Source organism: Etheostoma spectabile, chromosome 8 (genome assembly GCF_008692095.1).
Source record: "Etheostoma spectabile isolate EspeVRDwgs_2016 chromosome 8, UIUC_Espe_1.0, whole genome shotgun sequence".
In the NCBI taxonomy this organism is placed as follows: domain Eukaryota; kingdom Metazoa; phylum Chordata; class Actinopteri; order Perciformes; family Percidae; genus Etheostoma; species Etheostoma spectabile.
The window spans coordinates 11,750,269-11,778,066 of record NC_045740.1 but is presented as its reverse complement, the minus strand read 5'-3'; the positions used below and the strand labels follow the sequence as shown (position 1 = coordinate 11,778,066).

Here is a 27,798-nt window from a genome sequence, read left to right as displayed (position 1 = left end):
ATGATTTAATTTATATTTTTATTTGTTTTTACAATTTGTACAATGTGAAAAACATACACAAAACAGACACGTGAATCACAGGAGGTCAGTAAGGAGGGATCAAAAATAAGAGCTCAACAAATATCACTACATGTCAGTAGCCTCAAACAGTGCTGTGAGGTCTGTGATAATAACTGGTAATAGCATCGGCGCATATGGACCCTAGGAGCTTTGTTGTGACCTTGTGCTGTACAGTAGCCAGTTTTGGTTAGTCGTCCTTTGTAAGATTAAACACTAGTGCAGCCGGCATGCAGAAATCATATGTTGATGGTTTGATATCAAAGCGTTGCCTGTGATATTGGTGAATGGCAATCAAACTGATCTGTGAATACTCTCAGAAAGGCAAAGAATTAAAAAAAAAACAACTAATAATCCAATATCAAAAAACATTGAAGTCAGTAACAACCCTCATCAGCATGCAAATGTTTCCATTACCCCACAGTTCCTTTAAACATTGCATATTCTGCATTGCAGTAACTTATTTTTTTTCTCTAGAGAAGTTTAACTATTCATCCAATCTACGAGCAGGCGAAAGAGTCACAATGACAGCATGGCACTCACGTAAGGTGGTGGTGAGACAAAAGTTGAGCCAGCATGACAACCTTTAAACAACTCACTTGCTGCCTGAAACGGTTTAATGATAAATCCACAAAAACAAATGTCAGCCAAAACCATGTACGCTTGAGCCAAATATAAATACACAGCTGATTACACAACCAACACAAATGGAACTGTAAAGAGAACTGAAACACTTCCACATTACTCAGTGTGCTCTTTGTTCTGCAGTCCTGTGTGCGGTCTCGATTAATGTTTCAGAGAATTACATCCTCTGGCCGTTATGGAGCCACCTGTTGTGTGTTTACGTCATGTACAGGTTTAGTTTTCTGCAGTGAAGTCACAGCTACAGGACTAGATGAATCTGGAACCTGTCATTAGTGAAGCTGAAAGGCACTAAAGCGTTCCTCATGTTTACAGTTCAGAGTGCATTTGGGTGGGTCACCACAAGCATACTCTAGTGAAGGAGCATTATGTGAAAGCATTTACCTCACATTAACATAAATACAATAAAATAGAAAAAGGGGTGAGGGGTGGGGGCAGGGCAGTCATAGAGAAGAGCTTAATACACCACAGGATTACTCCTGCGAAATGAATATGATACCAACAACAACCCTGCAATTGCACTTTTTTATATTCCTTTAACTACATGTTGTTTAACAACCTTTAATAATAATTACAGTGAAACAACATCAAAATCTGATGGCTGATACAGGTCCATAAAGAACATTTGTTTTATTAAATATACGCATACAAAAACTGACCACAGAAAGAGAGAACCCCAGACACTTGTGATTTGAAAGGTGACGGCTAAATGTTATTTAATGTGTTGACTTCCCTAACAACCGGTTCATCTGTGTACTGTGCACCATTTGTGTAAACAACTGGTAGTAGTGGGGATGCTGCATCCCCTCAGAGACAGAAACCTTCAACAAATACTGTTGCAATAAACCAAAATTATTTCTTGTTCTATGATATAAGCATATTTTGAACTGCTTTTATCAGCACTAAGTTTGTCATATGTCAACTTGGGATCCCCTATTTCATTTTTGCGTTAACAAAAACCCACAAAGTAAAAAAAATAATAATCCTACACCCTCAACCAGATTGTGATTTTACAGCAGCATCACCTCTTGAGTTTCACACTGCAAATGGTGGTCAACACCAGGACAATGTTTGTTTTTTTCCTATGTGGCAGATCCACTGGCTTACACATCAGAGGAATAAGAAGAAGAAGAAATCTGTATAATAAATCTGTATGGATGAACAACTCAAATCACAATGTCACCAGACTCACAGGGACATAAATATGCTTAGCATGGAATCATAACCCAGTGAAGAAAGATCTATGTACAAAGTCAATGTTTAAATGTGTTTGGGGATTAAGGCCACAGTTACAAGGGACAGTTTTATCTACTCTTTGCCATTATTGCATTTTACTTAATAGGTAGCCATTGGGATATATTCATACCGACACCCTATCCATTACATTCCTGCCTAACTTACTATTCTTTCTGCTCCCAACTCAACCAGTCACTTTGCTATTCCATCTGGGACAAACCATCTGTTCCACTCTTTTCTCTCACTTTCTATACACTCCGTCCATCGCTCTCTGAGGCAACTTAACCTACTATCCCAAGTCCCTCAACCAGGTTAATGTTTAATCAGGTAGGGGTGTGTGTGCGTGTGTGTGTGTGTGTGTGTACACATTTGTGTCTATGTGGTGTATTAGTTCAACCGTTTTCGGTCCCAGCTCATCTTCAAGTCAGGACCAGTAAGGATGTGAACCAGGATTCATCCTACTTTCTCCTCTTCATAGGAATAGACATCTTTGGCTGCTGTTGGTTATGCTTTTGGGTCATTACATTACCAGACACAACCAAACTCATCACAGCTCAATTTCCACAGCTGATCGCAAGCTAAGTGCACAACTCTTGTGCTGTGGATGTGTATTGCACTCTCCCTCCAATTGCCAGACAGATTTCGTTCTGCCTGAGAGGACTTGAACCACACAGGTCAACTCTATTGCAGAAAAAAAAACATAATAAAAGTTGAAATAAAAACCAGCTAACCAGCCAATAGAGCTATTGGTTCTCCTTTGATGACTGTCTGTCCTGTGTGGCCCTCTATCTCAGCCTGGACCAGGGCTACACTGGGCTACGTAGGCCTTAGGTTGGACCCTCCAGGGCTAACTGAATTCTGGGGGGCTGGTGTGGTTCCCATGTGGTAGCCTTGGTGCAGGGACACTGAGGCTGTCGTAGGCGGCTGGTACTGCGTTAATGGCTGTGTGGGGTTAAGCATGCTGACCTGGCATGTGCCTGTGGGTCCTGCCCACTGAGGAGCGCTGTATGGGGCTGAGGTGTATCCAAACCCGGGCGCAGCTGGTCCCAGAGAGCCTTTACGAGGCCCCAAAGGGACAGAGGGATTTGCTGTGTTGGGGAGGTGAGTGGACGTGGTGGACGTGGTAGTGGAAGGCGTGGGAAGTGTTGGACAGAGGTAGCCTGGAGCTGAGAATTTACGGCCCATGTTGGCTGGAGGGATAATCTGTAATAGTGAATAAAAAGTTGAGTGTTACTACTGAATATGCAGGGTTATTACAGGACAGCAATAAAAAAAAACAAAAAAAACATAAGAATCACACAAGGCCAGAAAATCCTCCAATGACAGTTTTTAAATTCAAAGAAAGTACTGAATGCTTACATCAAGTCCCAGAGGTGCTGGTGAACCAGTTTTTTGACCTTTCTTGCACTGGGAAAGGCTAATGTCCCTGGCCCAGTTATCCACCAGTTGGTGCAGGTCATCCGTGAAGGTACCCTTGCCCTTCTGGGTGTGAGAGGAAGGTGGACTGGGTCCAGTTGCCTGGCTCAGAGGAGTAGAGTGGTTCTTGCTGTGGCCTGAACCATTAGCGGAGCTGGTCCCACTTGATCCTGGTAAACAAAAGAATAGAGGTGAGATGTAAATTAGAAAATACATCCAGGGAATCGATTCAAGGAGCTTACTGACCAAATTAACTACTTGCACATACCTGTTGAGCAACTACTGAGGCTGGGCATGGATGGAGAGGATCTAAGCTGCTTTATGGATGACCGGTTAACTTGTGATGCCTCTGTTGCTGTTTCTGAGGCCTCTGATGTTGAGGTTGAACTTTGCGGTGGAGGGGACTCTGAACAATGAAGACTCTGAGTTGGGGCAAGGGATCCTGAACATACGATCAGAAGACACAACAGCGTGTAAACATTTAACCAGGAACATCCTATTTTCAACACATTTAGACTTAGAGATTGATTATAGTACTGACAGTACTAAAAAAAAAAAAGAGTATTACATTTGATGTAAAAAACAAAACAAGTCAGTTCACTGTCCTTACCTAAGTGTATGGGGCTGGGCTTTCCACTACTGCGAGCAGATTTGGAGGTTTTGCTTTTGAGCCTTCGTCGACCTCCGGCCATTGCCACAGCAGGGGAGAAGACAGAAGGAGGAGGAGGAGGTTTTCCCATCCGCGTGAACAGGGCCTCTATCTCCTCTTTCTGACGAGTCTGCAATATCTGGATCTCCATCATATGTCTGTGAGCAGGAGAAGACATAGTCATGTTGACATATTTCTATTAAGCTGTGGAGTTATACTATGAGGAAATAAAAGGTAGTGTGAAGTAGGATTGTGAACACGACATACTTTTCCCTGAGACGGCTAATTTCTTTTTGCAAAGCTTCGTCCTCAGTCTCAGAGTCGTCGTTATAGTCACTACTGTAATGGGTGTGTGCGTTACGAGGATCAGACGTTGAGGATGAGGGCCCATTCTGCATACTAGAACCATGTGATGGACTGGAGCCTGCTGCTGGAGCTGGGGTCACTGAGGGAAATTAGAGACATGAGGTGACAGAGTAGGTAAATAATAAAGAGTGTGCCACATAGGGGAGTTAAATAACAACGTCACACCAATTGGCTATTTAAGTGACACTCTCATCACTCTACAACCCTGCGGCGTATCACCGGATCACTCCTTCTGGTCTAAACCGGCCCTGGTACATACCTGTGACGGAAAAACGTCCCACTTTAGAGCCAGTGCTTGTCCCAGGTGTGGCATTTGTGCTTTTGGAGACTTGAAAGCGCCCAATAGTGGTGGGCTGACTGGCAGGACCAGCAGAGAGGGAGGAGGCTTCATTTATTGAGTCAACTTCACAAACTCCTTTGGCCAAAGAGGATGACCGGTGGAGGGTATTTTCTGGACTTGAGGAAGAGGAAGAAGAAGATGTAGAAGGGGAGGTAGAGGATGACACAGGTGAAGAAGAGGAAACAATGCTTGAGGGATCTGGAATGTGGCTGGTCACACCATCGGTAGAAACAGACACCTGGGAAAGAGAGGAGGAATTTTAATGAACCAAGCAGGAGGTTGAAGAGCTTAAGCTGTTTTTTGTCTCAATTAACCAAATACATTTTTAGCTGTGACTTAAACTTACTTGAAAACGTCCCAGAGTGAAACCAGCTGCTGGAGGCAGGACTCTGTTACCTTCCTGAACAGTCTCAGGGCTCAGAGCTCTCCTTAACTGGGCGTCCAAATTACCCAGGGGTTTCTGTGACTGTGGGGTCACACAAACAGGACATCTAAATAGTACTTATTGTTCATTTACACTAATTGTTAAAAACCTAAAAAGTAGTAGATCAGGTAGTATTACAGAAACATAGTAGACCTCACCTGATTTGGTCCAGGAAAAGGGGGTACAAGTTCAGATGGGGGTGTAGCAGCTTGATCAAAACCAGTGGGTAAAGTCTAAAAGGTATAACAAAGAGGAAAGTCAAGTCAAAATATTATAGCAATTAACAGCATTTAGGATTCATTCTTGGATGCTGCTGTTTTCACTAACCTGTGCCCTGGGCTTAGTTGGGGGCGTCTGTCCTGTTGAGGTATTACCCTGTCCTGGGGTGGTGGGACCCAGGACACCCTGCACCCCAGAGGTGAGGGGAAGGTTAGATGGGGGCACAAGGGAAGCTCCAGGTGGAGGAGAAGTTGTCCCAGTGGGAGGAGAGGAGGTGCCTGTGTTCTGATCCACTGATGCAGAGCTCTGATCTTTAAAGAGGGACCGTAGCTTCTTATCTAGAGCCTGGATGTCATCTCTGCCAGCGGTCTTGTTCTGGAGCTCAGCACCCTCAGACTCCACTGGCTGTGGCTGAACCTGGCTCTGACTGGGTACCGTGGTGGGAGGAGGGGGCTGAGCAGAAATAGTGACAGGCTGAGCCTGGGAGGTTGTTTGCTGTGCTGCATGGGTGGACAAATTCACAGGCTGAGAGGACGAAACAGCACTATCAAAAGGCTGCTGCTCTGGAGCAGGGGCAGTGCCAGTACTGCTGGATGTAACACTAGCAACAGGAGAGACAGAGGCAGAACTACTGCTCAGTTGAGGCCCATTGCACTGCAGGGACGAAGGTCTGCACTGATGAAGGACAAACGGTAGACAATGTAGGTGGGGTGTTGGCAGCTGGTGGAAGCTGTGACGGGGCTGGTTCATGGGATGACGGAGGTGGAGGACTGGGATCACTGGTGACAGGAACTGGAGTTTGGGACTGAGTGGCTATAGGTGGAGGGGAAACTCTCCCAGTTGAGGGAGGTGGTGAGGATGTTGCAGTAGATGTGAGAGGCAAGCCAGGAAAAGTAGTACTAGCAGCAGAAGCTACAGCTTCTGGAGGAGCCAGGATATTTTTAGAGTTTGGGCCGAGTCCAGCTTCAGTGGCCAGGGCAGTGCCTGCTTCTAGCTCAGCAGCAGGGAGATCAAGGGTGCTGCATCTCTCTACACGGTCCTGCTTCATTTTACTGAATGCCTGCTGGAGAGTCCCAGATGGAGCAGACAGAGAAAGACCCAATGGCATAGAGGGAGCTAGAAAGAATTTAACAGAGGAATGGTTTTATGAAAATTTCAAAAATAAAAAAAAAAAGCTTATGTGAACTGTGAACAGCTTATGTGAACTGTTGTGTAATACTACATAACAGCAAAAACCAAAAAAAAAGTGAGTTTTTTTTAATTATTTTTCATTACACTTTGTTTTGTGCCTTGCCAAGGTTCATTCATTTGGTTCTCCCCCTTGACAATGTTCTATATCCATTACTTTTATTTTTAATTTTTAAAAAAAATGTTAAAGCTTATTTTAATGCAATGTCAAATATATCACTTTGAGAAACCAAAGAGTGAACCAGTTTAATCTCACAGGGAATGAAAAAAAAACTTTTCTCTTACCAGGTTCATCGCCAAAGGAGGTATTGGCAGAAGAAGTGCCAAAGAACTGTTCTTTAAGACGAGACTCTGGCACTGGGCTGACTATAAACCTCCGTCCTGCCGAATGCACCACCTGTGATGTAGTGCTGGGGGAAATGCCTGCGAGAAAGGTCAAACACAAAAAGGTAAGATGCAGAGGTGGACTTCATAAAAATCATTAACTGGACTGGAGCACTGTATTTCTGGCTAAAGTATGTTCACCTGGCAGCATGGGAACAGACAGCACAGGCTGTTGTTGGTGATCACTCATCTGCAAAGAAATAAAACATATGTGGTTATATCCTCAAGTTCAGCAGGTGAGGTTTAAAATGTCATAATGGCCAATATGATGATTTGTAGTAAAGAAATACCTGGGGAAAGCCTTCCTTCATGCCTTCTCTTTTTTCATCAGCCATTTCTATGACTTCACGGACTTGCTCAATGAAGGACTCCCGTTCATTCTCTAAGATGAATACACTCTCAACCTGAAAGTGACAGAAAAGAAGTTCAACTACTGTACACACACACACGCACACGCACGCTCCAGAAAGTGGTCTAGAATGTGACGGTCATTGGCTAATGCGGCAGATAATTAACAGAACAGATATATTAGCTCTTGTTTTCTGTTCAGTTATAGTGTGTTGTCATTGTCAGCAATAGGAGTCTTGTGAATGGCAGCCGTGCAAAAGTTTATACTGTATGAATACATGGCATGAATTATGCACATCTGTGTCAGGTGAAAACCTTGTACGTCCAAAACCATTGTTTTTCCAGGAAATTAAAAAAGGCTAATTCGAAAATATTTTATTGAGGTATTTATCTCAGACGAAGTCAGACTTAATTCAATGTTTCTGTTGAAATATTTGTAAAAGATGAGCAATAGGATTGATTTATTAAAAAAATGTAAATTATGAATTATGGGGGCGCTTGTTGCTCACCTGGTAGAGCGGGAGTCCATATATAGAGGTTTACTCCTCGTCACAGCCTTTGCTGAATGTCACTCCCTTCTCTCTCCCTTTTAAAGTCTAAGCTGTCCTATACACAAAAAGGCCTAAAAATGCCCCCCAAAAATAATCTTTAAATTATGAATTAAGGAGATACGAGGTGACAAAAATAATATATATTTATTGTAACAAACACAAGTTGTCTAACATTTCCTTATGTTTAAAGGCAAAAGCTACAGAACTAGTACTACCATGATCTGTGCAATCTCCTCCGGATTATCACCATCAAGGTCAAACTTGAAGGTCACCATCTTCCTGTTGTGTGTTTCCAGCTGACACTCTGCTACTCGGTCTCCCACGTTAGAGATCTGCCAAACAAACATTTGTTCAGGTTGAAACTGTTTCATGACAAAGAGCAAAAGACTATATGAATATGAGCAAACTCATCAGTTTAAATACATACACTCAGAACATTTAGCTTGGCCTTTGTAGTTTTCTCATGGCGGGAGCGGCTGCGTACAGATCGCCGCTGGTGACGTTTCAGTGAGCGTCCCTCATGGCGACCTCCTGATGTAGAATTGCCGTCATTGCCGTCACTAAGACCTGAAGCAGCATCTGACAGGCAGCTGAAAGAGAAACAAGGTCCATGAGAGAGAGAGATCGGACACAAGTGTGGTGCTGGTGTTTTTTATAATTATTTTTTAAATAACTTTCTTCTCACCTGTCTACAGATGGTGGCACCAGAGCAGAGGATCCCGACTGCTCTGCTGGTGCTGACTGAGGAACATTTGCAGGGGCCTAAAAAACAGAAACCATTCATAAATCAAGCACATCATGTCAAAAGTTAATCACTAAATGTCCTATTGTTTGTATAATACTCTTTTAAAATGGTTTAGGGACTCTTACAGTAAAACGATGATCATCTACATGCCATTCACATTCGTATTTTGGTAACTTATGTTGACCAACTATTTACAGGAAAGGAATGACTTAAACCAGACCACCCACCAGACAGAGTTGTTTAGCCAGGTAAAACAGATATCTCGGTACAAACATGGATATATTAAGAGAATGGGTACAACAAGCGCAATTATTCAAAAAAAAAAAAGAAAAGAAATCAATACAGCATAGTATTGCCACGGAAAATGAGCAAAATACTATGCTGTATTGATTTTTTCTTTTTTTTCCCACCCCTAATATCTATATATGCACAGCAGAGAAAAATGGGCACATAGGGAATGAAATGAAAACTGTTACAAAACAACATTTACAAACTGCATGAGAACGAAATAATTGCGCAGACGCTAAGTATCGATCTATTATTATATATGTGTTGTCAGTTTGTCTGCTTGACAATGCCATTTTGCAGCAACAAAATTGAAGTAAGATGAACAAACAGAAAAGTATCTTTTTAGATAAAACAGATGATGATAAAGTTTCTTTTTGGGGAAATAATTTGAAAATGGGAAAAATTTGAAGTTGGAAAAAAGGTAATACATTGCAATATATCGCAAAATATTGCAATGTTTAAAATTGCAAAATATTGTATCGTGATGATATTGTATCATGAGACCTTTGGTGGTTTCCACCCATACTGGATATTAGTCACAATTATACAGGGTACTTCTGTTCTACCAAATTCTAGTTCCTGCCTCGTGGGTAGTTACAATACTGTGAGTTTGATAAAATATCTTATATTCATTACATGCACACAGATCTATTGGGGGTACTGTTTTCATGGAATATTTTAAGCTCTAAATAAAAAACAAAAGCTGTTTTAAGAACAGAAGGATATGAAACTGTTTAGATTGCTTTTTTATCAAAATTTAAAAGTCCTGAAAAGATACTGTTCTATGTTCTTAGATATTTTTGTCTGAGGTCAGGTAAATGTGGGTGAAAAAGCTTGATAAGAACTGCCCTTGATATGTTCATTGGTGCTCTATAATACAGTAATCTGTTTCTCGATTAAATATAAATCCTCTAAAACAATATGTAAAATGTCACCTAAAAAACATTGATGAATTTACACACTTCAAGAAAACGGGTTGTAAGGTGTGAACCAAATGCTTCACACCTGCCCCAAATACACCCACCCACACCAACCTTATTTTGTGATCTATAGAGTACCTGCAGAATAGAGAAGCATGAGGCCTGATAGAGGAAGTATAGGTGCTCTGCATTGAGTGGAGGTGACAGGATGGGAGGACTTGGATCATTGGCCCAAGACTAAGAGTCATGCAGGAATGAGTAGCATGCAGAGAGGAAGAGCAGAAGAAAAAAGAGCCATGGTAACAAGAGTTGTGTGTCCAGAGAAAAAAAAAAAGATTTAGAAAAACGCAAACATAAAATCGGACTGCATGAAATCCATACTGTAGTAAGGTGAAGAGATATATCTTAAAGCAAAATTCAATAAATGTGCATGTTAAGTACATGCAGGGGTTGTGTGTGTCACCTGTAGCTGCTGAACTCCAGTCTGTGCCTGCGGTAGAGTGGAGCTCTGAAGAGTAGTGCTGCTCTCTGACTGTTGATGCTGTTGGGAGGGAGACGACTGAGAGGATGGAGGTATCAACACTTGCTGGGTGGGAATCTGTAAAAATAAAAAAAGGGATAAAGAGGGAGAGGCAGAAACAAGAGTAAAATTAGAAAGGTCTGAGGGTGAGATAAAAGCTGGCACATGTTCATAGTAGCCTCTTGACAACTTCCTAAAAAATATTTAAGAGATTTACTTTGGCTGTTTTCCAAACCTACATGCTTTTACCTGTTGGATAACATTGTTGCATAACTCAGAGCATTTATCCATTTAACAGTGTGGGATGGCAAGTTCATCAGTCAACAATGTCCTCTCTACAGTTTATTTTAGAGACATGTACATTACATGTCAATCCACACTGCACATACCAGGTTTTAAAATCTATTAGATGTAATATTTATTTCTGGATACTGTAAGTTCCAATTTTTTTTAAAAGCCTATAATTAGGCCCAAATTTTCCAACATCTATGAAAACAATGTTTATTTTGTTTCCCAGAAAGGCAGTGGCAGTATTTACAAGTGGTAACAGGAAAATGGTAGACATTTTATCTACCTGAGGGGGAGGCGATGGTTGGTAGTAAACTCCGTACTATAAGAAACAAAATATAACACAAGGTAAGAGTAGGAATCTTGAGAACAAAAAGAAACTAAGGAAAATGTGGCAGAAGAGACTGGAAAACGGGATTCAGAAAACTAAGCTGCTTTCAAAGCACCTGTCTGAAGCAGAGAACATAAGTGTTGTAAAATTAAAATAAAATTGACTTAACACCCTCTGAAAATTGTGTTTCTGCTGACCTTGAGTAGTTGAAGTTCACATTTGCTGCAGTGATATAGAAGTGTACTCAGGGTGTGTTCAGTACAGCCTGACATTACTGGTAGGTTTCTTGTTAGGTGCAACAGATTGGAAAATTTTAACTAGGGGTCAGTAAAACAAAGCTTTTCAATTGGTGTTAAGTTACTCTTTAACGACATGCAGTACAACATGTACCTGTGGAGTTGCCACTGGAACAGACTGGCTGCTTGGCGCAACAGGAACAACTTCAGGCTGGACACCTTGCATCTGGGGTTGAACCTTATGCACCACAGAGAGAAAACAACATTGGGTGAAATAAGGCAGCAAATAAATAGAAAGAGGATCAAATTCCAAGACCACATAAATATAGCTCAAGGAACACATGTATAGCAGAGTAGGAATGGTAACGGTTCAGGAAAAAAAAATCTGAATCACCTGGTGCGCTAGATACGGTTTGGGGCACGTATGTATTGTTTGGTTCATTTAAAAGTATTGTGCAGAAAAAAAAATACTTCAAATAAAGTTATTGTGGGGAAAAAAGCCTTGTGCTGTAATTAAACTTCAGGTGGCAATGCTCCCCCCATACCAAAACGTATCAAACCAAAAACCGTGACCTAAAACCGAGATATGATCTGAACAGTATACCAGCCGTATCACACACACACACACAACAATAGATATGTAGTCTGTAAGTTTAAAAACTTGACTGAAATATATACTTAATTATGAGGCGCACCACTATCCAATCATCTGATTAACATTCAATAGAAGAAGAACATTTATGTCCTTTTTTTCCAACATCACTCACCACTGACAACTGCTGTTGCGTGGGGTCATTTTGTGTCTGTGGGAGTGACACCTGGGGCTGAAGGTGATGACTGGGAGGAGAGCTGTAGGATATTCCAGACTGAAGAGGCTGGACCTCAGGAGGGATGGTGGAACCAGGTAGTCGGTCTCCAATGTGAGTGGCTGTAAGAGGTGCACAAGAAGGTTAATTTATGAAAATACTCCAAATGTGCTCACCTTCAGAAAACAAAACATTTTATTATCATGCAGTAGGCTTTAGGTGTATTAGAGTATAAATCATCTTTCATACACACCACCTCCAGTGTGTTGTAGTTGTTGGTGTTGGTCAGTCTCAGGCTCCTCGGACTCTAGCTGGATGGTGGCCACACTCTGACCCTGTACTGGGACTTGCCCAGTTGACTGGGGGATATAAGGGACACCCTGTGCCATGCTGGTCAGTTGGGTTGATTGAGGAGTGCTATAGTTAGAACTCTGAAGGCTCTGCTGAGATGCAGGTTGGGCAGACATCTGTGTGCTGTGTTGGTTTGGTTGTGGAGGGACATATGCAGCAGGCTGTGGCGCTGGCTGTACTTGAGGCACCTCCGTGCTTAACTGTTGGCCTGGTTGCTGTGCTGGAGGTAACTGACTCTGCTGTTGTTCTTCTTCTAGCCTTCTCTTCTCCTGATTTTCTCTGACCTTTAAATCAATCAGCAGCAAATGTATTAAAATCCCTCAAAAGTGACTGACAGCATCTAAACATCACAGCACATGCAGATAAAAGTCATGAATAGCATTAGATGGACTATGGTGAGCATGTAAATACCTGCTGCCGTTGTGCTCTTTTGCGGCTGATTAGAGACACCCTGTCCTTTATGGCCTTGGCAATGGTCTTGTGGTCACCTTCGCATACATAACCCGACTCGACCTACAGCACAAAGGCATGACGTACAATTCAGCATAGATCATTTCAAAGTCTGCAATTAAAAACAACAACCTTTATCTATTTTTTCATTTGTAATGCAGTCGTTAATTGTGACAGTGTTATTAAAGTGTTGCATTTTTTTAAATACTGATTAAACTATTAAATGTTCAATTCACCATTTCCTGAGCCACATCCTCTGGGACGTCTTTGTTGAGGTCAAAAGAAAACTCAATAGCTTCGTTGTCTTTGTATTTTCCCTTGAGTTTCTTCACATCCTCAATTCTCAGCCACAGCTTAATATACTCCATCTCTCCATCATCTTCTTCCGCCAACTCCACACGCACCCCTGTGTCCTCCTGGAAGAAGGCATGGTTCAGAAGGTCCTTGATCGAGTACCTAAATAGTAGGAGACAAGCAGTAAGCAAACGTATGTTTTCCTGGAGAGCTTTACTACCCTAAACTGGTTAAATGTGCTCTTAAGTTCAATACCTCTCATCCTTGTTCTGGCGAATGCATCCCTCGATGATCTCCTTCACTTCAGGAATGGCCACCTTGTCGAAGCTGCCCGGCTTCACCCCCTACAGGAAACACAGAATCCTGAATAAGAATGGTTCTTCTTCTCATATGACCTTTTCTTATTACCTTGTTTTTTTCCAGCTCAGAGGCTCTACATTTGTACCACAAAGCAACATCTTACATCTCAGATGACAGGAAACTTTACACCAACTTCCTCTTTCAATTGTGTATTGGAATGAATCTCAAAAAGCCACAGTTTGAAGTGGAAGGGGTTATCTCTAAAAACTTATTTTAAAGAACGTTCAAAGGTTGACATGCTTTCTACCAGATGGCATTTAAAAATTAAAGAATGTCAAGTGGGGAGGGCACAAGTCAGTAGACTGCTGACGGGAGGCGATGAATGGCATGAGTAAATGGCAAATGGAGAACTGGCTTAACAGCTGAGCTGAATGACAAAACAGGAAGAACAGTCCGTCTCCCCATGGAACACTACAGTAAAACCAGAAACCATGTGACTCCAACTAAATGTAGGCTTTGTTTCTCATTATCTACTGCTGCAGCATGAGCTATTTGTAGCCCATAAAGACAGCTAAAAATCTCAATACTTAGCAACTACAAAAGTCCTCTGCTGAGTCATGTGGCAAAATGTCAGTATTTATACTTTTCATTTAATGATAAACTAAGGATTTAGTTTTGTTTTAATTTCAAGGCCGATTTTGTATACACTCTCAAGTCAGGTTTAACCTCTTTACTTATGAGACTCTTGTAACTGCAAGAGTGTGACTCATATCTGTAACTATGGATTACAAAAGTGGGCCAGTATGACCTGTATGAATAAGACTAAAATGTGTGTGTTTTTTCTTATGACAGTTACTGCCCTGTCATTATCACAAGACTGAACCATTATCCGTCAGGAAAATAACACGCCTTTTATCAATCATCCACACCTCAGGTCTAGGTGCTTAACCAACATAAATCCTAATTCAAACGGAAAGACAAAAGAATAAAGTATGAGGTGTAGCAAAGAGGCTTGTTAAACGACATGTTTTTTTCTTAGTGTGTGGGTTCTTCAAACAGGGCAATAGGGAATAATCTAGAAAATATGTGAATGCACTGAATTTAAGAGGGGAAATACAATAGAAGATAGAATGTAATGTAAGCTTGATAAAGAGGTGTCAGCAGAAAAATAAAATCATTCCAGAATAGGACACTAGCCTTCTTAGCACATAGGAAGAGGTGAAGGCAGGGCAGAGGGGTGACATGGAGGGTTGATAAAAAAAGACTTACGCTGGTAACTCTGCGGTAGATCTGTGCAGCGTTCTGGCACTCTGAGTAAGGGTACTCTGAGGTGGCCATCTCCAGCATGCACATTCCAAAGGCATACACATCCACTGACTCGTCGTACTTCTCTTCATACATCTCAGGCGCCATGAACTCAGGGGTACCTTAAATCAAAACAACTATTCAGAACTCTCGAACTCCCTTACTGATTGAGTGGGCTTCTCACAACCCATTGACCCTCTGCTCCTCTAACCCGTGACGGGTTGAGGAAGAGGAGGATGAGAGGAGTGACCAGCCTGCTGACATCTCCTGGAGTAGAACCTGTGAGGTGAAAGTTGGAAGAGAGAGAAAAAAAAGAAAAGGGGGAGGAAAGCAAAAAAGAGAAAGAAAACAAAAAAGGAGGGAGAAGCTGGGCTCAGTTAGACTGCAGAGAAGAAAGCACGTGTTTGTCTGTGTAAGACCCTAACATGTTAGGATATAAGTATGTGACTGAAGTAGCCAATGTGCAGAACACACGCAAAATGAATGTCATTTGCAATGTTCAAAAGAATAATACTCTGGCCGGAATACAGTGTTATTTGTCCAAAGGGACGTCAATGATCTCTGCAAGAGAATAAGAACTAGCTATGGAAAATTACTTTTGTCAAGACCTTACCTTACAACCACATTGTCTTTCATTGTACACTTACCTTTCGAAGTCTGACTTACCATCTCTCCTTGACGTGCAGGAGGAAACTGTTATGGTCAAGGCTGAGAGAAGCAGATCCCATAGCTAGTCAATGTGCTTAGCAGTGTGTCTTTGCACATTGGCCTTGTTCTAATAGCTGATCATTTCACATTTAATCTCAGGTCTTACACAGAAAAACTGGTTGGCTGGTTTTAATGTAATTGCTTTTCATATAGATGTGTGCTACAACACACTGTCACACTTACCAGGCCCATAAAAGTTCATACTTACTCAATGACCAGCAGTACCCTATTCATTCCAAACAGCAGAATGGGGCACAGCTGAGGCTAGAGCCTACATTTTAAAAACATACCCAAGAATGTGAAAGTAAAAATAATAACAAAATAAAAACAAAAAACAATGGCAAAAGGCTGACAGAGAGAAAGTGGGGAGAGTTCCCTGGACACAGAGATGGATCAAAAAGATTCTGCAGCCCTGCAATATTTATAAAAGACAGTAAGAGACAAACTACAAAAAAAAAAACCTGTTGAGGCAAGCCCATAGAAAGAGATGTTAAATATTATAGCTATAACTGGCAAACAGACCACATATTTCCAAACCACAGAACAAAGACCAGTCTAAGACAGAAGCAAAGGCCATACCTTTAACCATGGTCAGGTTAGCCTGCAAGAAGGCACGACAACTATTAAAATAATCATATTAATGTTTAATAGTATGAGAAACGTTAGGCGCTACTTACATTCAGTAGGTGCCTGGGAAAAAAAAAAAACTCTTTTTGGACAAACGTAGAAATATTCTGTACAATGACCAAACTTGATAAAGTCACTGTGCAAGTGTTAAGAGAGAAAGCCTTGTGGTTATCTGCCTAAGATATAAACAGTATTTGGCCTCCTTTTGAGCTGTGGTTTGAGAGACAGCTGAAACGCTGTGGTCTGTTTTTAAACCACATCATCAGAAAAACAAGGAAAATACCCTCTTTAAATACCAAATATGAGCAAAAGGCACTGCCCCACAGCAGGACAGGGATCAGAAGGTAGAAATTACTTTGGAGTCGTACCTATAACACTCTTGGCAAATGAGGCACGCTTGAGTGTGGCCAGTCCCAGGTCTCCAATCTTGACGGATCCTGTTGGGCCAGTGATGAAAATATTGTCGCACTTAAGGTCCCTGTGGATGATGGGGGGAGCCCGAGTATGAAGGAAGTGGAGACCCTTGAGGATTTGTCTACACCAGCTCCGCAGCACTTTAATTTTCATCACCTTGAACCGCTTCAGGTATCTACAAGAGAATAGATAGTAATTTTTACACAGAACTAATAATGCTAGCAAATGTAGCATTTTTAATTTAAATGTAGTAATTCTAATTTCCTGTACACTTTTTAATAAAAGCACCAAAGAAGAGAAAATGCACTTGAATTATATTTTAATTGTACTAAAACATTAAACATTTTATAAAATTTTGACAAATTACATTACCAGATTATACAAAGTTCAACAACTGTTTTGTTTTTTAATGACGAGACAAATGTTTAGAATATTTATAATCAATTGTCAAGATGGCACAGCCCTAATGTATAAGGTATTAATGAGTTCTGTTTTAATGTGTGTGTTAGCCCTGGCAAGGTCGAGACTCACGTTTTGAGTGTGCCAGAAGTCATGAGTTCAGTGACCAATACAATGCACTTCCTGCCTTTAGAGGGTCCTTCCCAGGAGTCGTAAAAGCGGACAATGTTGGGATGCTGTAGTCCCTTTAACATTCCTGCTTCCTCTTTAAAGCGCTGCCTCTCTGTCTTTGAAAGCTTACGATCCTGCAGGAGACAAAAAGAAAATACTTACTATTCACTAAGGACGCGCGCACACACACACACACACACACACACACACACACACACACACACACACACGATGATTTAGAATTGGGTGCAAGAAACTGACAACTATCCTTTCCATCACCTACAACACACACAGATCCATTTAGACTAATGACATTTTTAACAATGCATTAAAGACCAAAACAGTAATGTGAAAATATCTGCCATGATGAAGACAATACATTGTCCTTTTTTTTTGTTTGTGAAGTGAACTTGGGTGTCATGAAAGGCGCTTTAAATAAAAATGTAGTCTAGCAAGTACAAATTATTCCAGTTGGGGGCAGAGGGAAGTGGCAAACTACTGTGAACTAAGTGAAATGTGTCTAGCTTTGTCCTAGATACCAAGAAAACCAAAATGGCCACAGCATGACTCAGAATTAGAGAAGGAAATAGTGGATTATAATCTCAAAATAAAAATAACCAGGCTTGTTACACCAAATCAAATCTATCCTCTTTGCAAACTTTTACTATACAATATAAGCTTACAGTCTCTCAACAGACACACATTACTCTAGCAGGTTTAAGTAGGATTGTGGGGGAAATAAATAAGTAAATAATCACCATAACCAGAAGAATTTCAATTAAATATACATTATATCACGTTAAGTGTTAAGATGTGGAAAAACCACCTGTTTTGGTGTTTCAATAAATGTTCATCCCAACATTATAATAAAGCCCGACCAACATATCTGCGGGTTGATATTATTGGCCGAGATAGATAGATAGATAGATATAGATAGATAGATGATAGATAGATATACATATACATATGTTCGCAACATTGTTTTTTTATTGTGTTTTTGTTCAAAGGACTTTAAGTTTCATATCTTAAGTTTGTATTTTTATACATTTAATTTATCAGAACTTTAATATATATTTGATGACCCTCTGTTCTATTGTGACAATAAAGCAAATTATTTTAGTGAGAAATCATAAATAACTACAAATAACTAATCTGTTTACGTTTTGTTACGCTTTTCTGGATTTTGTTTCTTTTTTAAATATATATCGGCCATTATATGGAATATCAGATTTTTAAATAACCAAATATTTGTATATCGGTATCAGCCTTAAAAATCCTTTATCGGCTCTACATTATAATGTATGTAAATTGATTATTTATTAGGAGAGTAATTCTGGTTTGAGTTATACTGTTAAAACTGTATAATTATTTACAAGAATGATAGACTATAATTAATATTATCATTGACATTTTGCCCAGGCCCTATCAGCTGTATCTGCTATCAGGCTAATTTTGTGTTCACCTGTATTTTACACAAAGCTACAGATGAAAAGAGTCAATAATGTCCGACAGCTGATGAGTTTGTCAATGAATAAAAGCAAATTGTATGCAAAGCTGATAGCATTATTTGCCCAATGGTATTTAACATACCATAAACTGACTGGCAATAAAGCATTTGTAAGGTCTGAGTAAAAACTCATTAGACTTTGTACAACCGGCCCTCTCAAGTACCATTAGCAATTCCTGGCATGACCTACATTTACAGCATGCATGACTATGGAATTAGCAAGCCCATGCAAGTCAGACAAGCCCAGTGAAACCCTGTAAGCAAAGACCTCCCTTAAAACCCTGAGGCAGCTGCCCATGGGCCAGGCTGTTCAGGAAATTCCGCCCATTTGTGAGTGGGGAGTAAGGATTTGACTTTGGGGGTTAGCAAGAGATAGAAAACCTTCCAGTGACTGACATCATCAAGCTCAAGAAAAAACACAACTGAAACTGATACAGCCTTTGTGGGGGGTATTTTGGAGATTTAAGGTTGAATGTTTTAAATGTCTGGGGGCAACATAGGACAGACAAAATGATAACTAAGAGGGAAAACATATGGGGAAACATATGTTAACAATCAGAGAGCAATGTCAGGAAATAGAATGTGAGAAAAATGGAAGAGTGATAGAGTTTTCACCGTGCACTTGAATGAACTGACCTACTTTCCAGTTCCAGTATCTATATAGTATTCCATATTTATCTATTGGGGCAGTGGTTCCCCTCTCTTTCTGCGTCATGCAAAACATTCATGGCAGCATTCAAAACCTACAAGCTCCTAGCTTTGGGTCTACAGCACAACAACCCCCCACAAATACCTAAACTACTGTATTTATGACAGCATTTCCACTGCCACATTGGTAACTCATTTAAAACAAAAATACAAGTCCAAACTAGTTAAAAATCAGCCTTCCCTGTAAGAGACTCACATTAAGAAACTACCTACCCTTTTAACTTTCTGTCATGATTACTCAGCGTTAAGGACAAACCAATTACATAGCTCTCTTATTATTTAAAAAGTATGCATGAACCAGAGACTGTAAAAACCCTGCAGGAATTTACAATCTTGCAATCAGACACATCACACTCCCTTTTACAGACACTTGAGAGTTCTTTGGCTTGTGTCATGTCCTGCTGTTAACACTTGGAACAGTGCATGGTAGTCACCGATAAGGTGTTTAAATGTTGTTTGAGAAATCAGGGTTTTTAAACTGCATGTAAACGCACTGACTGTGAATCACATCGTATTCCAGTTACAACTGTGTCACCAAAGCTGAACAAAAAAATACTGCTTCTAGGCAAAGGCCATCATAAATTACCCAACAATCCTAAAAATAGACTCTGGTAATAGGTCTGTGATCATGCCAAGGGGTGGCTCTGTCAGGTCCCTGCCCTGAGGCCTGCTCTGAGGTTGACACTGAGGGCTCAATGAAGCCCTCTGGGTAAAATTTGTTGAGATCTGAGAATTGGTGGATGGGCCTGAACGCCAACAAGTCATGTTAAACAGTTCCACCCTTAATGTTAATTTAAGGGTTTAGTTTTTGCATTAAGTGCAGCATGCCACTTTAGAGGTTTTTGACGTTCTTATGACACATGGCCATTAGGTGAAATATCATCATGACTGTCAGTTAAACTGTCAGCAGAAGACAACATGATCCATCTATTTCACAGTATGCAGGCATGACTATTCATCATGTGGTAGAAAATTAGGTATTCACTTCAAATACAGTAATAAATAAATAAACAAATAAGGGTCTGAAAAGCCACAAAGAGAATCACCATAATAAACGGTGAAGGCACATCTGCATCTACACTTAAAATCTGCATTGTTAGAGGACAGCCATGGTTCGGTGTGATTTTGTTGATTTGTGTGAATTAGAGGCTTCCATAAATACATGATTTTATTTTTCCAGCAAGAAGCTTCCGACTGTCTTTATCTGGAAAAAGCCTGTAAATACTTATTAATCCACAGACAACGTATATGTAGACATACATATAGTGCATTACACCACTATGGTCTATATAATTTAGCACCACTTCTTATGCTTAATAAAAAACATCTAACAGCTTATTGCAGGGGTCATCAACTATATTTGTCAGAGGGCCAGAATTTTACCAGACAGTCTCCTTGGGGGCCGGAGCCTTAAATAAAAATTAAATAAAAAATCAAATTTTGGTATAACATTATGATTGATTTTTATTGTTAATACTTTTTCCATTTCATTACAAAACTGAAGGCCTTTATGAGTCAGGATCCTATCACCTATACCACAGACAACCACCAGGGGTGATAGATATTTTGCCTCAACTCAATTAAGTCAATTTTACTTATAGAGCACTTGAAAAACAAACACCGAGGAAGTGACAGGAAAGGGTCTCTTAACAGAGGTAAAATGGCACTCTCAAAGGCTATGAAACGCAAAGTTGATATTGAAAACAGGTCCTTCAATGATGACTGGACTGAAAAGTACGCATTTATCATGCCAACCTTCTGGAATGCCTCACCAGTATGCCTAATTTGCAACAAAACTGTTGCTGTTGCAAAAGAATACAATCTGCGCCGTCACCACCACACAACACATTCAAATTTTAAGAGTATTCATATCCTGAGCAGTCAGAGGCGTGTCAGAGAAAAATCGCCGCACTAAAATCTGCCTACTCCCACGCAAGTGGCGTTAGTACTCGAACTTTAACTGATCAAGAGAGAGTAGTTTGATTTTGGGGTGTAGCCTAAATAGAGTCATAAATGGTGGTGATTACTGAGAAGAGACTCAGTTGTTGCTGCTTTAAGTTGCTTTAACGCTCTGGGCCCTGAGGCCATTTTTACAGTTTAATTTCCGTCTGGTTTTATTTTCTTAAAAAGCTTGTAAAACATCAACCCTGTTGTCTACAGTCAAGATATGAACATCATTTTTTTCAGGACAAACTGGGTTATTGGAATATTTGGGTTGCAGTGAGGTCACTTGCATGTTAAAAATGGTTGTAGGGCCTTAAAGATAAATAAATAAATAAATAAATGAATCTTCCAGATATGTATTGATATCACAGACAGATAAGTAATAAATAAGCCATTTTCCATTCTAAAACACTTCTCATATGTCTTGGGAGTCACACTGTGAAGAAATAATCATTATAACTTATACAGTTGACAAAATACATGCATTTGTCCCAAAAAAGTCAAGACGTTTTGCTCTCATGACATTTACTTATCCCCAATAATAACATAAAATGTCATATTTATTGATTTTACACCCACAGCAAGTTATACAAGAAAATATGTTCTAATATGCATTATTTTGCCTTAAATAGAGTTATAGGCATTTTGTCCCCTCTGCCTTCCATACAAGAGTTGCCTTTATCTCCCCTATATGGGCATGCACTCCTGAAACAATAGACGGGACAGACAGGGCCGACACGGAGGAGCGATCTAGCGGAAGAAAACGAGCCAAAAAGCGATGAATTATGGATAAAACTGGTCAATCTCGGATATAACAGTATGGATTTAAGCCCAAGAGGCTGAAATTCCAGGTGGATAGAAAAAACCCTGTAGAGGGTAGAAAGACAGGAAAAGACCTCCGTAAAGCCGAAAGCGTCAGGAATCAACAAAACCGAAGTGAGTAATCGCTTTTATGGTTCAAAGTTATTAAACTATGAATCAGGGTGCTTTTTTACTCGTGGGCGAGTGTCTCGGGCTCAGAGGGTTAATAGTGTAGAAAAGGCTACATATTTTCTCTTTGATCCTCAAATTTGGGAAACCAGGCGCGGGCCCGGGTCGAACGGCTTGGGCGGGCGCATTCGGCCCGGGCCGCCCGTTGATGTCACTGGCTTATTGGCTGATGAGGACCTAAAGCCAGGCTCAGACTACGGGAGTTTGATAGGGGTTTTTTTAAAATATTAAAAATTATTACAATCAAAATAAGTAAACAGTTCAAGTACTGCTGCTTGACAGTAAGAGGGTAGCTACTGCTCAATTATTTACTGGTTTCACTGAGAAATGCTGGAAATGAAATTAGGAATTTCACTTTACAAAATGTGATGTTTCATGCTAAGTTTGTTGTAAATAACAGAAAATATACAGTAAGGGGCTGTTCGGTATTTTTGGAATGGACAACTTTTGTATTCAACAGGGCTTGTTTGGTGCATATTTTTCTGTGTAGCTTTCTCAGTCTCTGCCCCCATCACTAGCAGATGGGTCCCTCTCTGTTTAGTCAGCCAGACAATTTGAGCTGTAGCTCTGTAGAGACCGTGCAATTTCCCAAACTGAATAATTCCCCCTTGCATTTAGACACAAAACTGCTTTGCTAGTTCCATCGTGTTGTAACCAAGACATCTGCTGAAAAATAATGTCATTCATTAGCATGATTGCTGTACTGTTAAAAAACATCGAAAACACCAACGTACAAAAACATAGCGGCCTAGACGCAAGGTTTTTATTTTGAAAAGTTGTAGCTCACGGACATCATGCAGCCGGGAGGGCATGAAACCATCAATGTATTGATGATGAGCTATATCCATTATTACTGCAACAGGACCTCGGGAGATGTCATATGAAAGCGTGCCCAGTGCAGGGAAGTTTCTTTTGCCATGCAAAGTCTATGTGAAAAGTCTTTCTAGGCCATGGGGTGCAGTTACACCCTTATCCACTAAGCCCACCATACCAGACTCAAATATCCTTTCGGTCCCTGTGATTATTTGTGCAAACGACAGCCTTTTCAAGTCGTTTGAGAAGGAAGGAGTGGTAGCATGCAAGCTCCCAAATTGACGCTTGTCTGAGAAATGGAGTTTTGAATAATGTTCAGCTTTGGCAGCTTTACCTATGCTAAAATATACAATGACTGTGAAAGCCTACAGACAAGTCCATAGCAACCAGTTCACATGTTGAATATGTTATTACACTGTGTACTTTATTGAATGGTCTCAATGATGTATTGTTTAATTTCATATGAATACTAGTTTAACAGGAGTACCTTAGTATTTGAAGTAATGCAGTAATGCAGAAAGTGTGTACTTAGGTTCCATATTTATTGTGTTTCCACAACAATGTTAGCTAGTAAATCTACTGAAATGGCCACCGTAACAATGTAGTGTGATGTAAAATGAGAAAGCAGAAGTTAGACATGTATATCATGGTTGTAAAAAAAACAATGGCTATCTGTACATCTTTGCCAAGCGCAAACCAGTACAAAAGGCATCAATAAATTGTTGGGGAGGGTCATGCCTCCCCCCCAATCATTTTTGAGGGTCATAGAAATGTTTTATTGGCAAAGGGAGGGAGGGAGAAGTCTTTTTTGACTAAAGACCCCAAAACCCCCTTAAATAAAAAACAGTCCCTAATTATTTCAAATCTTTGGTAAACATAAGACTACCAATCATGAAGACAAGCCACTACGTTTAACTATTTTGTGTAAGCGTGTCACTCCCAGCAGATGCCATCAACCAGCTGGACATATCTTCTAAAGGATGTCTGGGGTTTTCTTCCTCATCTTTCAATGTTTGGCTTCAGCCAAGACTGGAGAGGAAGTACATGGAAAGGCAGTGAGTGGAAGATGAAATAGCAGAAGATGGATGAGTGAGCAAGAAAGGGAAGGCTCCTAAATGTATTCCTTTTCTTTCCCTCCACTTCCTCTCTGTGGTGACCTACTTATTGTTCAAACATGCCTGCAACGTGAGATCGGAAACAAATGTGTGGATTCATGAGTTGTTAAAAATGGTGGGACGCCTAGAAATTTTTAGACGATTGTGGACAGATGGCCTTCCAGACTGAATCCAGGACCATTTTATTTCAACTTTACACACAAGTGTCTAGCCATGATTAAGGCAGAGCTTGTGTAACACTTGAGGTTATGACAGCACATCTCTGTAACAACCCTCAGGTTAAACTTTAAGATTAGATTTTTAAATTAAAAAAATAAAAAGTCATGAAATATGCAGGTCGCACATGAGCGAGTAGTTAACATACTCGCACTATCACAAAAAATGGTTACAGCCTGGATCCCTGGTCCAGTTAACACCAAATTTCAAGTGAACATCCACTAAGCAAGGCTGATTACTTCCTACAGTGATTCTGACATCAACAGGAAACAAGACAATGAATTACTTAACTGGATGAGCCCTTACTCCTTTCTCAAAACAGTACAATCATAAAATTTGTTCTGAAAGAATTTGCTTTTTTGGAGGATAATGGCATTTTGCATGCAATCAAAGTAGAAATGGGTCAATATACTTCAACTACTGTCAGATGCACCCAAGAGGAAATGCCTGTTATTATATGACTGAAAAGGCACTGAACAATTCAAACTAAACTGAAAAAAACATACAGAAAATATTGTATTTTAACATTATATTCCACAAAAAATGATGACGATGTATGGGGAATGAAACACTAGCACTCAAGTGATCACAGGACAGCTTTAAGAACCATGTGAGAGGGGATTTCAGCTTCTCATGTGTAGCTAAACCGTTTCCAGCACTGCCACTATGCGTTGACAGAGGAATGAGAGTATTAGGTAGCATGTTCATATTTTAGAACTGACCACCTGCATAAAAGCAAAGCTGTTTTCTCATTCAACTATAAAAAATATCTATAAATCACCTCTTTGCACTGAAACAGTCTCCTAATAGTGTAACCCGACAGACCTGGCTAGATCCTACACCAAATTTAGACGATTCTCAAAAGAGACACAGTTACAACTTGTCAATATGGATGAATCACTTCCTACAAACCACACAAACAAGACGGGTACATTTTGGTTTCACCGGAAGTCACAGGAGACCACAGAAACCTTTTTGGTCCTATAACATACAGAAAAGTCCCCCAATGTTTCACCAATTAATTACTTATTCAACAGAAATCAATTTTTCTCTTTAGTAACCTGGCTCTGGTAACGTGCTCATTTATCATTAGTTGTTGGCCTAATACTGAACAATCAACAACATTAGGTGCAGTGTCAATCTCACATCTACAATATAGAATCTTGCCATAGATGAAGACAAACGTATAATAAAGTAAAGAAACTGTGCAATCATTGTAGCAATGTAAAATATCACATAGCTTTCTATGCCTCTACAACAGCTGGGAAATAAGATATTGTAGAATAAAGACAAAATAAGTTAAAGTATAACGATTTATAGTATAATCTTAAATAGAGATAGGAAGGCATAGTTTTATTTATTGAGTTTTACTGGGATTAATAAAACAGAAATTTGGGAAAATGTAAGAAAGTTAAGCGGGCGGAGGTTGGACTGATAGTTTAGAAGCAGGCCTTGGCAGGCCAGCCTTCTTCTATTCACACAGGAGATTCCTCTGTTAGGAATGTGACCCATTTTACATTCACACAAGCATTCAGAGCAGGAAATCACAGAGCATGCGCATGATTTGGTCTGTGTGAGGGGGGGAGGGGCATGTGTCTGCAATCTTCACATTGTTCTGAAACCAGAGTGCGTGTGTATTTATGGTTGTATATGCTGCCGTGTGAGGCCTATCCCTCTTATGACAGGGTGAAAGTGTGACAATAAAAGCAAATATTCACATGCTGAATAAAACTTTGCTTTGTGCCATGTTGCTGCTTTAACTGGACAGACAGCAGAGATACAATTTTTTCATAAGCATTTTTAAGAAAATCACTATATGGTCAGATAGCAGATTGAAAGCAAAATGGTGGCTTCTTCACTACAGGAAAACTGTATTTAGATAATAAAATGTTGACATTTATGTATATAAAGGCTTTAGGAAAAATTTTAAAAAGGCAAGAAAAAAAAACCTGGCTGTGTTTTTATAAGTCAGGAATAACTTTTAATGTATGGTTATAATTCTGTCATCAGATTTGTTTGTTTTTCAAAATGGTATATAATATCCTCTGTCAGTGTAAAAACTAATAAGGGAAATCATTATCATATCAATTCTTCAAACTACCAGTGCAATGAAAAAGTCTAACCCTGAATATAGTCAACGGTAATTTCCTGTGTCTGAAGTGTTGCGTATCCCCTGGTCATCGTGCTAAAAACATTTATTGTACAAGCCTTGATAAGTTCTGGTAATTTTCCAATGTCTTATGGTGAAAAAGATACTTTTCCTTAAGACATTCAGTCTTAAAAATATATTTTGCGATTAATTCCTGCTCTGTGTCATAGCAGTATGGTAAGTCATTGGGTGGATCTCAGCAGACGTCCACTGCTCCGGTTTTTGAGGAGTGACTAGCACCATGTAGGGAACCCAAACATATTTCATAAAGACACACCGCCCATACAAAGATGACACAGAGCTGATTTAAAATTGGCAAAGTATTTCTTTAAGTATGGTCATGCCAACCTGTATGGACTGCTGTGCACAAAAAAAGGTGAAATGCTGACAAATGCAATGCAAGACGATCAAAAGGGAAATGCTAGCCATATTTCTCTGGTTTAGCTCTACTCCACCATACTTAGGCCCAATAAGATGACAACTGCTGTAGGAATGAAACCATTATGGTGACTCTATTAAAAGAACATTATTGACTGACAGAGTGATAGCAACAATGGAAGGTAAGTAATGAGAATAATGGTTATACAAATGTCATACCTGGAGCTCACACCAAGCCACCTCCACTGTGGTCTCAGTGTCCAAGCCCTTGTACACAGTCTTGAAGGAGCCACGTCCAATTTCTATATCAAACTTTAGGAAACGCCCATCTGGTGATGTTCCCACTGCTTTGGTCTCTGCCTCTTCGATATCGTCCTGCACTTTTTTCTCAGCTTCTCTCTGCTCTGCCTCTGCTCGTGCCTTGGCAGAGTCCTTCTCTTCTTCTTCCCCCTCTTCTTCATGATGTGCCTTCACCTCAGTGGTGCTTTCAGGTTCTGTATGACTTGGCAATTCTGTTCCTAAGCCTGGTGCGGAGCGGGCTGCTAACACCACCTCTCCATCACAGGTATCTTGTACAATGGCAGGCTCCTGTTCTGAAGGCACTACATCCACCTTAGCTAGTCCTTTACCTTCTAATACTCCTCCACTATCAGACTCCGCATTTTGAGCTAAAATTGGTTCAGCCCGCTGCAGATGACCAGTAGCAGCAGCCAATTGCCGCTCGGGGGCAGCTTCTCGAATGTGAACCCGTTGAGGTGTGGGGATGGGGATCTTGCTGGGTAAAGGGAGGGCCAATGCAGTAGCATTGGAATCACTAATGACACTGCGGCGCAAGAAACGGTGTTCAGGGTTACATCGATCCCGCTCCATGGTGTGATGCCGGCGTCTCACCTCTGTTGGCCGGCACTCACTCACCATCGAATCTGAACCAGAACTGGGGCCATTTCCACTCTTTTGAGGGGGAGCCAGGAACTTCACCATTTTGTTGTCTGGCTTTTCCGACAT

The 27,798-nt window shown here is 40.4% G+C and overlaps 1 protein-coding gene across 1 annotated transcript; it reads right to left on the bottom strand.

Annotated features, from left to right (window-relative positions):
• Positions 1–27,798, bottom strand: LOC116694360 (serine/threonine-protein kinase WNK1-like). Its single transcript, XM_032524078.1, is given in 28 exon segments — positions 1–3,138; positions 3,295–3,521; positions 3,620–3,793; positions 3,962–4,158; positions 4,268–4,445; positions 4,626–4,944; positions 5,053–5,172; positions 5,289–5,363; positions 5,458–5,997; positions 5,999–6,465; positions 6,823–6,960; positions 7,063–7,111; positions 7,212–7,325; positions 8,036–8,152; positions 8,248–8,410; positions 8,506–8,582; positions 10,237–10,371; positions 10,868–10,903; positions 11,303–11,386; positions 11,916–12,076; positions 12,208–12,589; positions 12,717–12,818; positions 12,992–13,211; positions 13,305–13,393; positions 14,619–14,776; positions 16,358–16,578; positions 16,935–17,107; positions 27,013–27,798. Coding segments are annotated over 28 exon segments (5,889 nt in total). The 3' UTR covers positions 1–2,751.